The sequence below is a fragment of the Erythrolamprus reginae genome, chromosome 2 (assembly GCF_031021105.1).
Source record: "Erythrolamprus reginae isolate rEryReg1 chromosome 2, rEryReg1.hap1, whole genome shotgun sequence".
In the NCBI taxonomy this organism is placed as follows: Eukaryota; Metazoa; Chordata; class Lepidosauria; order Squamata; family Dipsadidae; genus Erythrolamprus; species Erythrolamprus reginae.
In genome coordinates this window covers 114,215,278-114,229,668 of record NC_091951.1, presented here as the reverse complement: position 1 = coordinate 114,229,668, position 14,391 = coordinate 114,215,278, and the positions used below count along the sequence as shown (strand labels likewise).

Below are 14,391 nucleotides of genomic sequence, written 5' to 3'. Positions count from 1 at the left end.
GTTTGGAAGATTGAAATATAATGTTCATCTGAAAGCTACTGACAAACTAAATTTGTCCTCTCATAGGAAATATTCCAAAGCAGTAATTGATATTTTCCAGATTCTTACAATCCCTCTAGTGACATCTAGTGGACTTTAGATGGTTAAATACGAGTAGATATAGAACAGCTTATGCTAGCAAATTATTATTGTTTGATTATCTCTACTTTTAAATATATTTTAATGTATAATGACATTTTAATTGATTTAAAAAGAGTGATATAATTAAAATCCCAATTAATTTGGTAAACTATTATATTACATAGGAACTTTCACAACAGTGCAAAGTAGCCAAAATTAACAGGAAATTTAAGAGGCAATATAAAAGCCAACAAGTCTCGGCCACGTGATGGGTCAGCACGTGGCCCCATTATCATTAGCACCCTTCCTCTTTTTAAAAAAGTTTTACTTTCATAGTTTTTAAAATAAGTATTATTATACAATGGATTTTAAGTAATGATTGTTTTACACGAATAGGAATTGATTTATTGGATTATTGGATTGTTGCACATAGCCCAGAGTAATTTTCTATCTATATGGTTATGAATGATTTTTGAGAGGTAAATAGAATCTGACCTACTCTGAGCATTAGGGTTTTCTTGTCAAAACAATGACACTTAGTATCTTGTCATTAAGCCTAACAGGGTAGGCTGGCTAAAGTTTTTGTGAGTCCTAGATCTCCAGTTCTAATCAATGGGCTGGATCCAGTTTTTAAGCAGCTCCAATGGCTTGAACAGGAGCTCCAATTAGGAATATAGAAAAGCAAGATTCCATTCTATATTTGTTTTTGTTGATTTTTCTGAATTTTGGAATATGCAAGAGTCAAATAAGTCGAGGCCAACTGACTCCCAAATGGTTCAATTGCTAATATATTATTAACCATTGAGAACATTATGAATAATAGGCTATAATTTTGTAATAATAAAAACAAATGCTCTATTTGTGAGAATATCAGATCTTAGGGACAAATAATAGGGTTCTACTATTTCAAGTGTAAAATTCGAAAAGCTATAGAGAATCAGTGCATAAATTGGAAAGAAGAATTGAAGTAGATATTCTTGCATGATGCCTAAAACCCATTTATTAACACTGCAGTGGACATCCCATAATCAATTGGGCAACCATTTTTTGGAAGAAAGATTCTTGATTAGATGGGCACTTTATCCAAATTATTTTGCTTTGTCTCAGAATCAGGATTTCATCTAATGGGCTTTTCCTTTAAAATTTCACTAGCTTAAGACAGTGTTTCCCAACCTTGGCAACTTGGAGATATTTGGACTTCAACTCCCAGAATCCCCCAGCCAGCGAATGCTGGCTGGGGGATTCTGGGAGTTGAAGTCCAAATATCTCCAAATTGCCAAGGTTGGGAAACACTGGCCTAAGGAAGCAACAGACAAAAAAAGGGAAAAAAAACCCAGATGAAAAGTGGGATCATTTTGTGGGCCTATGTGTCTGTAAATGTAAGACAGAGGGAGAGAGAGAAAGAAATCAAGATGCTGGCCATAATCACATGATCAAAACATTTGCCCCTTTTTACATCTGTCACACATGCATTCTCCTGGCAGGGTTGAAAATGTGATCGCTCGGCACAAACCTCCATTCTTTCCATAAACTATGAGAATTAATGAGTATTTCACTGAAATACGTTATCATTCAGTCACTGTTTGGTAACATCCAAACTGACTGCTACAGAATTTTAACTAAAGATAATGCTAGCTTCCCCATTCGTGTCTTGATTTCTTAGCTGAGGGAGCCAGCCATCTTAGGCTGAAGACATTTCAATAGTCATGACTACACACTGAGGAGCACAGAACGCTGTTACCTTCCCACCAAAGTGGCACCTATTTATCTACTCACATTTGCATGCTTTCCAACTGCTAGGTGGGCAGGAGCTGGGGCCAGTAATGGGAGCTCACTCCATCATGTGGTGTTCGGGTCTCAAACCTGGGCTGTCAGCTTTCCAACTGACAATCTTTAACTACTGAACCATTGCCCCCCCCCCCCCCGGCCACCATTATTATCTAAGACTTAGAAATCATTAATTCAGACAACACCAATACCATTTCAAACATTTTACTAAATCAATTCACACAAATTTCAATTTGCAAATATAATTAAGGGCAATAGGGTACTTTTCTCCTTGGATTCATCATTAAGACGTAAAATAAACACAAATTAAGATTTCTGGCATTATTTTCTCTCTTTAAAAAGATGAGAAAGGAATGCCATCTGAAAAAAAGCACCACAACACTGTTACAAAATAGGATCTGCCGGTTCCTTTTACAAATAAAAGACTATGTACTGCTAACAATTTTCCAATCAATCCATGATTCATTAAAATAAAACTATAAAATCTCCTAGATTACACTAAATTCAGACAACGCCTGGAATACAGTGCATTAAACAGCAGTAATGTCAACTATCAGTGCCAACATAAAACATTTTCAAAAGTAAAAAAAAGTGCCCATATTTATTCCCTAGATGAATGAAATTTAAAATAAGGGGCTCTCTGTTTTACAATGAGGAATTTAAGGAGAGGGGCTGGGCAAAGAGGGAAGTAACATTTGCTTTCTAGACCTAGTTGGCATCTAACTTGGCCATTTCTTGCACGTAAATCCCTATACTCTCACTATCAAAGAGAACAAAATAGACTGTCTTGATTGAAGAGGACATGGTTGATACAAAATAGCTGGAAATGGCTTTCAGGATCAGCCGAGCAGCAGTCTGCTTTGGGAAACCATTCCTATTCAAAGAATTTTGGAGAGAAAAGATAATTACAAATAGTTTAATAAAAGTTGAAAGTGGCATAGGAATCTCATTATGTGTTTCAAAAAGTCACAAAATCCTAATGAGGCTTGCAATAAAATATAATTTCCTAGTACCAAAGGTCCTATCAATGAATTTTATAATGACCTGTATAAATTATAAATTTATAATGAATTCCTGTATCTGCATGCTTGGAAGTACATCCACTAAAATCTCTGAGTAGACATATTTATTTTATTTATTTTTATGCCACCCTTTTCCTTAGACTCAGGGCGGCTTACAACATGTTAGCAATAGCATTTTTTAACAGAGCCAACCTATTGCTCCCACAATCCGGGTCCTCATTTTACCCACCTCGGAAGGATGGAAGGCTGAGTCAACCTTGAGCTTCAGCGGCCTGCAGTACAGCACTCTATCTGCTGCGCCACCCCAGCTCTACATTATAATATATACTATATTATATATTATATAGGCATGTGCTATGCATCTTGCAGAAGCTTGGAGGAGGAATATATAGGGTAAGATTCAAAAGTAAATGAGGAAGACCCTGGTGCTTTTTTCATTTATCTGAAGAGCAGAGACAAAACCAGCCTTTTCCTTCCTGTCTTCTCTTTGTAGACTGGCTTCTTAAACCACCATGGCTTGTAAAGCAGCCATTGATAATAACCAAACATAAGCTAAGGAAAAGCTGGACTCAATTCAACTTAGGCAGCAATATATTGTGGATTCCTAGAAATTTATAGTCAACCTTCCAAACCTACTCCAAATATTCTGAATGAATTGTAATCTTTTTAATGTGATAGAAGGGGAAAATATTCCAAACTGAATTGTAATTAGCTGTATTTAATGTCATGTTAGATTAAACATGTGTGTTAATTTGAAACAAATTGTTATTATTTGGCTGGGTTTATTTTGGGGGTTGCAGGGTCTAGAATATGTCCTCATCCTCTTGGCTGAAAAATGTTGTATGCAGAGGTGGGATTCATATAGTTTCCCTACTGGTTCGCCCACCACTAAAATGTGTGTGCGCACCTTCTGTGCATGCGTGTAGCCTTCTGCTCATGTGCTGTGCTTGTGTGCGCAGCTTGTACACATTCACACGGCTTGAAAACATGGCTAAATAGGACGGCATAGAGCCGGGGCAGGCCTATTGCAGGTTGCTATTACCGGTTCATCTGAAATGGTCCAAACCGGCTGAATACCACCTCCAGTTGTGTGCCATTATGCTATAGTAATAGTTTAATAATAATAATAATAATAATAATAATAATAATAATAATAATTTATTAGATTTGTATGCCGCCTCTCTCCAAAGACTCGGGGCGGTATACAAATCTGTATGCTGAACAAATAATGTTGAACTTATGGTTGGAAACAACTCACGTAAGTTTTTGTATATGGTATTTTATTTATTTATTTATTATTTATTGCATTTATATGCCGCTCACCCCAAATGGACTCTGAGCGGCTAACAACAGTTATAAATATAATATACGGTAAGTAAAAAACAATAAAAACACCGCTAAAATCACATATATCATAAAACCATACTTGCAACTATCAATCTTAATTCCAGGCCTGCTGGAAAAGCCAGGTTTTAACTGCTTTCCAGAAAACTGGTAGGGAGGAGATAATGCGAATCTCTGGGTCAGTTGATTCCATACAGTCGGAGCAGCCACAGAGAAGGCTCTTCCCCGAGGTCCTGCCAACCAACATTATTTGGTGGACAGGACCTTATTGGCCGCAATGAGATATGAGGGAGGAGGCAGTCTCGTAAGAGAATCCCTAACTACCTGAGTGATTGCAAATCCTAAGGAACAAGCAGTGAAAAAAGGGGTTCTTGAGCAATTCCAATATGAATAGTTGAAAAGGCAAGCTTTAAAGGACTTTTAAGATATGCTCTGAAGTCTTCATTTAAACAATGGTACTTATTGCTTTAGAGAAGCGTATATGGAGCTTTGAACTTTTAAAATGCCATTCTACAAATTTGGTTATGCTGAAATTAGACATTGTAGAGCATCTGGCACAACGACTATAGACTGCTCATTGTGCTTCCTCCTCCTTTCCCTCTTTTCTTGAAATACACATACTTATAATGAATCACCCCATGTAAATTCATGTTTTATCCATAAAATTGGACAGAACTGTTTATACAGATTTAACGAGTAATGTCTGGTTGATAGATATCTGTCCTGGAACAGCTGTGTACATGTGTTGGGACTGGGAGAAAATGCTGCTCTTAAAAAACATTTTTATGTTTCAAGATTTTTATTTACCATTCTTCAGATTTGTTGAACTGAACTGACAAGATGAGTATGCTATTCTTTAAAGGGACACATTTTCACTTGGAATGTAAATCCAATTGAATACCATTTAAACTCCCCTCTATATACATACACAGCCTCACACAAGAGAACTTTATATCAAATAGTAAACATTTTTTTCAAGCTGTAATTAATATTTAAAATATTAATAGATTCCTCTTCCTGGTCATTTGGGACAATTTATTAAAATATAACACTTTCAGGGAAGAAAGAGAGAGAGAGAGGAAGAGAGAGGGGGAGGGAGGGAGAAAGAAAGGGGGGGGGAGATAAAAAATTAACTCAATTCACCAAAGAAACAGTATTATATTTTTCATAATATTGGCTCTTCTAACTGCATTTCCTAAAATTTAATCATTCTAGCCATGGCTAAAATGTTACCAAGGTGATAGGTCTGACCTCACTAGAGATTGTAAACAGAAATGAACGGCATCATTATTGTTTGCTCTGCTAAAGATAAAAAGGGCACCGCTGAGTCACCCAGCTCAATTATTGGTCTCGCTAAGTAGCCATTCAAAAGCAGGGTAAAGCAATAAGCCAATATTAAAGAGTAGCGTAACGCAGTGATTTTCAACCTTTTTTGAGCCGCGGCACATTTTTTTCATTTACAAAACCCTGGGGCACATGGGAGGGAAGGGGGGCTAAAAAAAGTTTGAACAAAAAAATTATCTCTCTTTCTTCCTCCCCTTCCCTCTATTTCTTTCTCCCTCCTTCTTTCTCTCCCTTCCTTCCTCTTTCTTTCTCAATCCCTCTTTCTCTTCCTTCCTTTCTCTCCTTTTTGCTCTCTTTCTCCCTCCCTCCCTACGTACCTCTATGTCTTTCTCTCTCTCTCCTTCCCTCCCTCTCTTTCTCTCTCTCTCTCTTGCTTTCTTTCTCTCTTGTTCTCTTTCTCTCTTGCTCTTTCTCTCTCTTGCTTTCTCTCTCTCTCTCTCTTGCTTTCTCTCTCTCTTGCTTTCTCTCTCTCTTGCTTTCTTTCTCTCTGAGCTTCGCGGCACACCTGACCATGTCTCGCGGCACACTAGTGTGCCACGGCACACTGGTTGAAAAACACTGGCGTAACGTATAAACTGCAAGGATTTAATCATTTTGCAGCGTAACATTTATTGAGATACTGAAGACACTATAAGGGATTGTCATAGATATGGCACATTTGTATGGATTTAGGGTTTTATAGAAACGAAAAATACCTTTCAGCTCTAGGTTTACAAATTATAAGGACTTCATCTTAAATCAACAGAAGGAAATGGTGTCTTAATATAATCCACAGTGGTTAGCAATAAGAAGCCTGCAGAACTGCGAGGGATCACATTGACAAATCATGGTTTGCTGAATTTTATAGTTATTTATTGCTAAAACACAATCCTTGGATTATAAATCACAATTTTGCCAAGCCACAAAAAAATTTATTTATCACTTTATTGCCTAGATGTTGTGTGAATATAGATTTGGGGGACAAACGGGATGAATTCCAGCTTTACCTGCCACTTCCAATGGAAGGAAATGCAAGTGACTTCAGCTTCTTTTCGTCTGCTAGTGCTAAGCAGTTTTTCACTGTCTTTTCCAACAACTCCTCACATTTGTCTGAACCCCAACTGGGGCTGTTGCAGTGGATGACAAATTTTGCAGGTAATCCATGTCCTGAACTGACAACAGCTGGTTGAGGAAAAAAATAAATGTTTAGCATTTTGGAAAATACAATTGGAACAACATAATTCAGCAATGAAGGATACATATAGTTCTTTACTCCAATGGATACCCTATACTGCACATTGAATGTGACTGTACCTATTATGCCTGGTAGTAAATTTGGACATGACATTAAATTATAATTTGATGCTGGGGGGGGAGGGAAGGCAAACATGCCCTGTACTCTACATACTTATACACTTTGGTCATATTCACATGAATTAGATCAATTGTGAAATACAAATTCAATACAAATTCACAGATTTCCCCCTCAAATGGTATAATGCTTACCATTAATATATAGGTAATACTATATAAGTAAGGTCTACTTATACAGTAATACCTCATCTTACGAACTTAATTGGTTCCCGGAGGAGGTTCGTAAGGCGAAAAGTTCGTAAGACGAAACATTGTTTCCCATAGGAAACAATGTAAAATGAATTAATGCGTGCAAGAAAAAAAACGCCCAAAACTGCTGCCGCCCGGCTGTCACCTTTTGAAACAGCCGGGGGGCTTCTTGGCGTCCTCCCGAACGCCAAACCCGAACTTTTGCTGAACTTCCGGGTTTGGCGTTTGGGAGGCCACTGAGAAGCCCCGCCACCCAGCTGTCGCCTTTTGAAAGAGCTGGGGGGCTTCTCGGCGTTCTCCCGAACGCCGAACCCGGAAGTTCAGCAAAAGTTTGGTGTCGGCGTTTGGATTCAGGAGGACGCTGAGAAGCCCCGCCGCCCAGCTGTTAGCTTTTCAAAAGAGCTGTGGAGCTGTTGGGCTGGTCGAAAGGCTCGAAAGGAGGTGGGGAATCCCAATAGGGAATTCCATGGGCGGAGCTTTGACGTCACAAAGACGTCCTTCCTTGCCGGCCGAAACGTGGACTCCAGGAAGGATGTCTTTGTGACATCAAAGCTCCGCCCATGGAATTCCCTATTGGGATTTCCCACGTCCTTTCAAGCCTCCCGACCGGCCCGACAGCTCCGCGGCTCTCTTGAAAAGCTAACAGCTGGGCGGCGGGGCTTCTCAGCGTCCTCCTGAACGCCAACCCTGAACTTTTGCCGAACTTCCGGGTTTGGCATTAAGGAGAATGCCGAGAAGCCCCCCGGCTGTTTCAAAAGGCGATAGCCGGCCGGCGGGGCTTCTCGGCAGCCTCCCGAATGCCGAACCTGGAAGTTCGGCAAAAGTTTGGATTTGGCGTTCGGGTTTGGAAGGACGCGGAGAAGCCCCCCGGCTGTTTCAAAAAGCGACAGCCGGGCGGCGGGGCTTCTAGGCGGCCACCCGAACCCGAACTTTTGCCAAACTTCCGGGTTCGGCGTTTGGGCGGCAGGTTCGTAAGACGGAAAAAGTTTGGAAGAGGCAAAAAATTTCCGAACCCCGGGTTCGTATCTCAGATTGTTCGTATGATGAGGTACCACTGTATTTAGTTTTAAATTTTTGATTAACTAGGATTCTATACTCCTGCGACCATTCACTTCCACATGCAGTGGACTTGCCTCTATTTTTATTTTTTATTTTAGAAATATAGTACTTTGAATTAGTGCATATAATAGTAGCAATTTAAAATTGAATGTATGCATAGTTTATTTTCTTCTTTTCTCATTTATTTTTTTATTATTTTCAATATAGTGAATATAAACCCAATCCTCATCAATAACACGCTGCGGACGTTCTGGCTACTTAAAAGAATCCAAGCTAAACTGAACTAGCATCTATGGTACACATAGATAAAATGTTCCCCATTTCCCAAGGATTTAAACTGCACCTCCTGCTGTGTCCAATGGCCCGTTCTTTTTGCGAAGTTCAACAACAGCCTCCAGAAATTCTTTTCCACCCCGCTTCTCCAATGTGCTCCCTGTGCAAGAATAGAGCGGTGACTGTTCCACATCCAACAGAGTATTTATCACTTCAGGTGGATACACATCACAGATTTCTTTGAGCAAAAGATGGGGGTGGGGGTGACTGCAAAGTAAGATCTAAACCTTTGAGGACTGGTCCATAAGTAACAATTCCCTCATGATCTTCCCTCTTTTTTAAAAAATTCACCCTCCCACGGGATTTATCCCGATGCAATTTGCAATGCCAACCAGCAGGGCGGTGACATTTCATGCTGCTGCTTCCATAGAACCAACAGTAGACACGCTTTCCCAGAGAAACGGGCTAATGCAATGAGACTTGACTGTTGTACCAACGCATTTCCATGGAGGGCAAGGTCCCCCTTTCTGTTACAGACTGCTTTAAAGACAAAGTTGCCATAAGAAGAACTTGAAACTCACCTCATCTTCATCCCTGACCCCAACAGGTGGCCCCCGGGCGTGTAACAGTCTTGCGAGTGCAACTGGCTGCTTTACTTGACAACTGCCCGGCTTGTTGAACCACCTTTAACCAAGAGGAAGAGCCTCAGAAATAAGGAGATTCTCTAGGGTATCCCTTCCCCTCCACTTGAATTGCTTCACTACAGCTACGAAGTGTAACAAATGCTGCTCGAGTTAGGAAGGGAGCTGCATCATTTCGATTACGGGCTGAGGTTTGCGCAAAGGCAGTCCACCATAAACTGGTTTAGATCTTATTTTGCAGCTTTACTTTAATACAGAGGAAATAGAACGTAGCTGGAAAAGGTTCATTCCTAATGAAGCACCCAAACCACATTGCATTTGGTCCATGATTATTTAAGGAGTGAGGCAAAGAAACAGTGACAATGACACTGGATTAATTCTGGATTAAAGCAGTAACTTTGTAAATTGATCTCTGCAGCCTAATCATAAACATATTTACCTAGTAAGTAACTCAGGGCTTATTTCAAGAGAATTTGTGAGATACATAGGAACAATGCCTCAGGTTGCAACCTTTGCCAAATTCAGCATAGCTTACTTCCAGGTAAACATGCATAGGATCAGGCTTTTGGTACAATAGTTCCAAAATGAATTCAACTCAACGGATACAGGAAAGGGGGCTGCAATTTCTAATGGAAGTTCACATATGATATGCCTGTTGAAAAATACTTAACTTGGTACTACATATTGAGACCAACTATCTAAAACTACTGGGAATTTATTATGCTTTACCTGATAACACAGCACTAATCTTTATTGGTTTTATTTTGGCTGGCTGGGGAATTCTGGGAGTTGAACTGACAAGTTTGAAAAACACTGATATAATACATGCAAATCCTGCCTTCCTTCTATCACAGACCCATTCTATTATTAAGGTGGGTCCCAAGTGTTTTCTTCTCCAAACATGGGTGAGAGCCACACATCCTCTGACCTTGGCAGCAGCAGAATCAAGCTATTGAATGAAAAGAATATAAACGACTCACACATTGTTTAAACTATTAAACTATTAAGTCCACAAACTATGGCTCCTGGATCCTTTTTGGTTTTTTTGCACTGCTTCTCTGTTTCACAGGAGTTATGCTGCTGAACTACAGGTAGGAAACTCCAGATCAACAGATTGACTCCAGAGACACCTTACAAAGGAGATGGGTGGCATAAAAATTAATAAATAAATAATAAAGAGGGTTCTTCCGTTTCAATTTTTGCAGTAGTAACAGCAAATAGAAATGAAGATTGTCTGTCCTCATACGGTAAGGCATATGTTTTATATGTGAAAGCTTCTATGTTTTTCCCTAGTATCTAAAAAGACAGGGAGACCCTAAGGTAGGAGATGTGTGAAGCTTTTGGCACTCATTGCACAGAAGTCTAAATGAAATGGTCTGATTCAATCCAAGTTGACTCGGTTTCAGTAAATTTGACAGAAATGTTTCTGCGGACAGTGACCATTAGGAAGTGATCACATTTCCTATTAAGGAACTGGGTTCTGAAAATTCCTCAAAGGTGACTGAAAATACTCCTTGAAAGATGCTATCTTGGCCAAAATGCAAACATTCACAGAAATCGGTTTTGAAAGTCTGAAATATTTTAAAGGAAATACATTTTTACTTTAAAATGGCAGACTTGCAGATTGGAAGAATGTGGAGAGGGCTTTTACCAATTTATATACAAATGGTTTTCAATTTTTTTTTAATTTTCTTTCAAAAATCTTCCCGGATCTATATTTTCATACAACTTTAAAACCTATGAATTTTTTTTGTATTGATGGATACATAATTGCATTGCATAATTTAATTTAATTGAATTGCATCGCCCTAAGTCTATGGAGAGGGGCGGCATACAAATCTAATAAATAATAATAATAATAATAATAAGCATTAACTTGTATTTAAGGACTGAAATGCTGTCTCATTTTACATTAGAAGTGGGTACATGTCTTTGTCTTTTTATTATGCTCTATAGCTTTCAGCTGAGTGGCTCTTTGTCAACGCAAGCATAAATATATGTGAAACTCCCATAGAATAATGTCACTATTTCATGCTGTCAAAGCAGGCATTGGTATAATGGTGGCAACAGGAGATGTTTACAAAATTTGTAAAATATTTCCCCAACATACACTGCAGTTAGAAAGGTCTTTATAGAAATAAAAGTTAATCATTTGAAGCTAAGCATGTATGCACTTCTATTCTTTCTTCCAGCAGCCACAGGCATTTAGAAGACCATATATTGCTGAATGAAACTATTCAGGACTTCCTCTCCCAAATCAAATATTGATACTCAAGCATATCTTGCTATTTTTTTTAGAAATTACTGGTTCTGCAAATCAGAATAAAGGATATATTGCATATGTAATTTTTTCCATCAATTTCAATGGGAGTAACCACCATTAAGGTAGAATGGATCAAACCATTACTTTAAAATGAATATGGTTTCTGATATATGATATTCCATGTGAAATTCTGCATAAAATTTAGTTTTGGCTATTTTTCCTGCATCCTTACAATATACAAGTAATAGGGGAGGGGGGGGGGGTAATGGACCTGGTAGCTTAATGAAAATTTACAAAACTATAAATTTGCAATTGATAAATTATAGGGATAGAACATTTCGAAACTTAATCTTCAGTTATATTCTTTGTATTGAGGAATTAGGCGCCTACTGTACTTTACCACAGGGATTTTTAAAGACAAACATATGTTTTGTGACCATATAGCGAGAATATTATATGATGGTCTTTTATGATGGAGTTTTATTTTTAAATGTTTTATTTGCCTCACTGAAATGGCATCCCTGGTTAGGTTGTCATATATTTTCTGATCTAAGAGGCTCAGGTATTAAAGCATTAGAATAACTAGTATAAAACCACCATGGTAAGATACTAACATATCTGATTTAAGGAGATTAAAGTTATTGGTATTCAAAAACTAATGTTATTGTATCTTGATCTTACAGTGGTTCCTAGTATTTCTGGGAGGCAGGGCTTACATCATGGTAATTTGCTATGTTATGAATCCTTGCCTCCCAAATATTATTATTTTAATATTGACAGTCCCTTAATCTGATAATACATTAATGCTCCCCCCATTACTGAATTAATAATTAATATTTATGTTGGTTAATACCTGTGTGTGGTCTTTAAGAATCCACACCGACTTGATGTCACATAATCAGTCAAAATTAGATTTATGAAATCAGCTTGTTTATGAAATTAGCATTCTCTCTCAAAAAAAATTACACTTTAGTGAGATGCTTCTGTTAAATGGTATCTCTCTTAAATGTTCCACATGTAGCTCTAGATTTCAGGGCAAGGAAGTCTCTTAAGTTGTATGCTCAGAGACTTAACTTTTACTACACCGTGAGGCATAACCACTGTCTAGGTAATAGAGGTAAAGTTGAAACCTCTCAAAATCAATACATTAATGTTATAGTAATTACAAAAACACACTTGGATTTTCTTGCCTTGTGTTTTTTCTAGAACTCTTTTTTTAAAAAAATTCTCAGTTCATTGTAGAGAATTGTGGATTTCAGAGGGATTTGCATTTAGACACCAATCATGGCCAATCTTGCTTACGTCCCACCCCCAAGATTTCTTTGCATTTATCAAAGACCTTTTTTCACTTAACCCATTTGGAATTTGCTCTGGAATTGAGGTGGATTGCTGGAAGTGAGAAAAGAATGCAGTTCTGCAGAGCAGGGACAAGGTTGCTGCTGCCGATTGGTCATGCATACACACACAAAGTCTGCAGCACTGAACTCTCCATTACCTACTTCACCACCGGTGTAGAAGTCAGAATTTGTCGGGTGAACGACAGCATCACTGTCAATTGTGGCAATGTCAGCCTGAACAACTTGCAACTACAACAGGTAAACAAATGTGTATCAACCATGTTGGTCAAAGACCCAGAGCAGGATCTACATTTATGTACATACCAACATCCTTCTTTATCCTACCTTTTGGGCTCCAAAATATATGCAATAAACCATCACAATAAAGCCTAAGAGTCTGTGTACAGGTGTGTGCTGAGAAAAGGGAGAATGAAAGGAGAAGGTAGAGAAACATCAAATACATAACTTTTAGTACTTGACCAATGGGTCAAAGACACTGCATTTCAGGAAGGAAGTATAAAGAACAGCTAGCATCTTCTTGGTTTTGCAGAACCTGTAAAAGCGTAATCTTAAAAAACATGAGGATAACACCATCCAATCTGGCTCATCATATCTAACAAAGCAACTGTTTCTCCATTCTGATACACTATCTTTACAATGTTCCTTGATTTTTATAAATATTCCCAACATGATTTTATTAATCATGTTATGAATATTCACGCATTAAAGACCTACAGGAATCAATGTGAACTTTAACACTCCAGAGGTTCTGGGAATGTTTTCATCTTGCAGTAGTATAACTACTTGCTGAATATGTAATGGCATTGAAAGGAGAAAATATCTGAATGGGTAAGGGATGAAATGCAACAGCCTTTTACTTTGATGGTCCTTTGGCGTCATTCTGGCCTGAACAAGCAATGGCTATGTTATCCAGACGCAAAATTCTTAAATTCTCCCTCTAAATCTATTAATAGGAAACAACTCTATGACTGAGTGCTAGGTCTTTGAAGGATGTAAATAATTTGCAAACAATATTTATTTATTTATTGGATTTCTATGTTGCTCCTCTCCGAGGACTAGATTATAAGGTGCCTTGACTCTAGAATTCCCAGTAGCAGACTTATGACTAAGGAACTAAAGATCACGAATGAATATATGTAGAGCTCTCAGCATAATGTTTGTTCTATAACTTCTACATAAAAAGAAACATAGGACCTTATGGAGTTCACCATTGCAGATGTTCTTTTTAATGAGAAAAAAATGGCTAATTTCATAATTTAATTTCCAAAATATTGATACTTTTATATTTTAATTATTTGTGTTTAATTTTATCATGCCTATTTTAAGTATTTTTTTAAAGTTAAATGTATATTTAAGTTAAAGATAATACAAATATTTTAGCACTATGTTAAACTATGCAGATTAGCATACATAGCAGCATTTCAGAAAAAATGTTTTAAGTAGTTAAGATTAATTTCACATTAAAAGTTCAATCAGGGTATACAGTAAAATGCACTTAATTACTCTTGGCAATGAATGGGAGATAGCTTTGGGGGGGGGGTAAAGAAAAAGAGAAATCACAAATATCAAGGATTTAGGAATAATATTCTGAAATGGAATGCTCCAACTATAGAATGCAATCTCTCATTCAAGATGGT

General features: G+C 37.9%; 1 protein-coding gene across 5 annotated transcripts in view; it reads right to left on the bottom strand.

Annotated features, from left to right (window-relative positions):
* Window positions 1-2,096: 2,096 nt before the first annotated feature.
* MACROH2A1 (macroH2A.1 histone) overlaps window positions 2,097-14,391 on the bottom strand; it is a 55,487-nt gene continuing 43,192 nt past the window's right edge. For 2 of the 5 annotated variants that reach the window (XM_070739220.1, XM_070739218.1), the window contains exons 6-9: window positions 12,892-12,982; window positions 8,563-8,652; window positions 6,605-6,779; window positions 2,097-2,782 (exon numbers count right to left, since the gene is read on the bottom strand). In XM_070739220.1, coding sequence (XP_070595321.1) covers window positions 2,617-2,782; window positions 6,605-6,779; window positions 8,563-8,652; window positions 12,892-12,982 — 522 coding nt within the window. In that variant the 3' untranslated portion in view covers window positions 2,097-2,616. The remainder of the gene's footprint in view (window positions 2,783-6,604; window positions 6,780-8,562; window positions 8,653-12,891; window positions 12,983-14,391) is intronic. The other 3 variants (XM_070739219.1, XM_070739217.1, XM_070739222.1) reach the window with 2 other exon arrangements.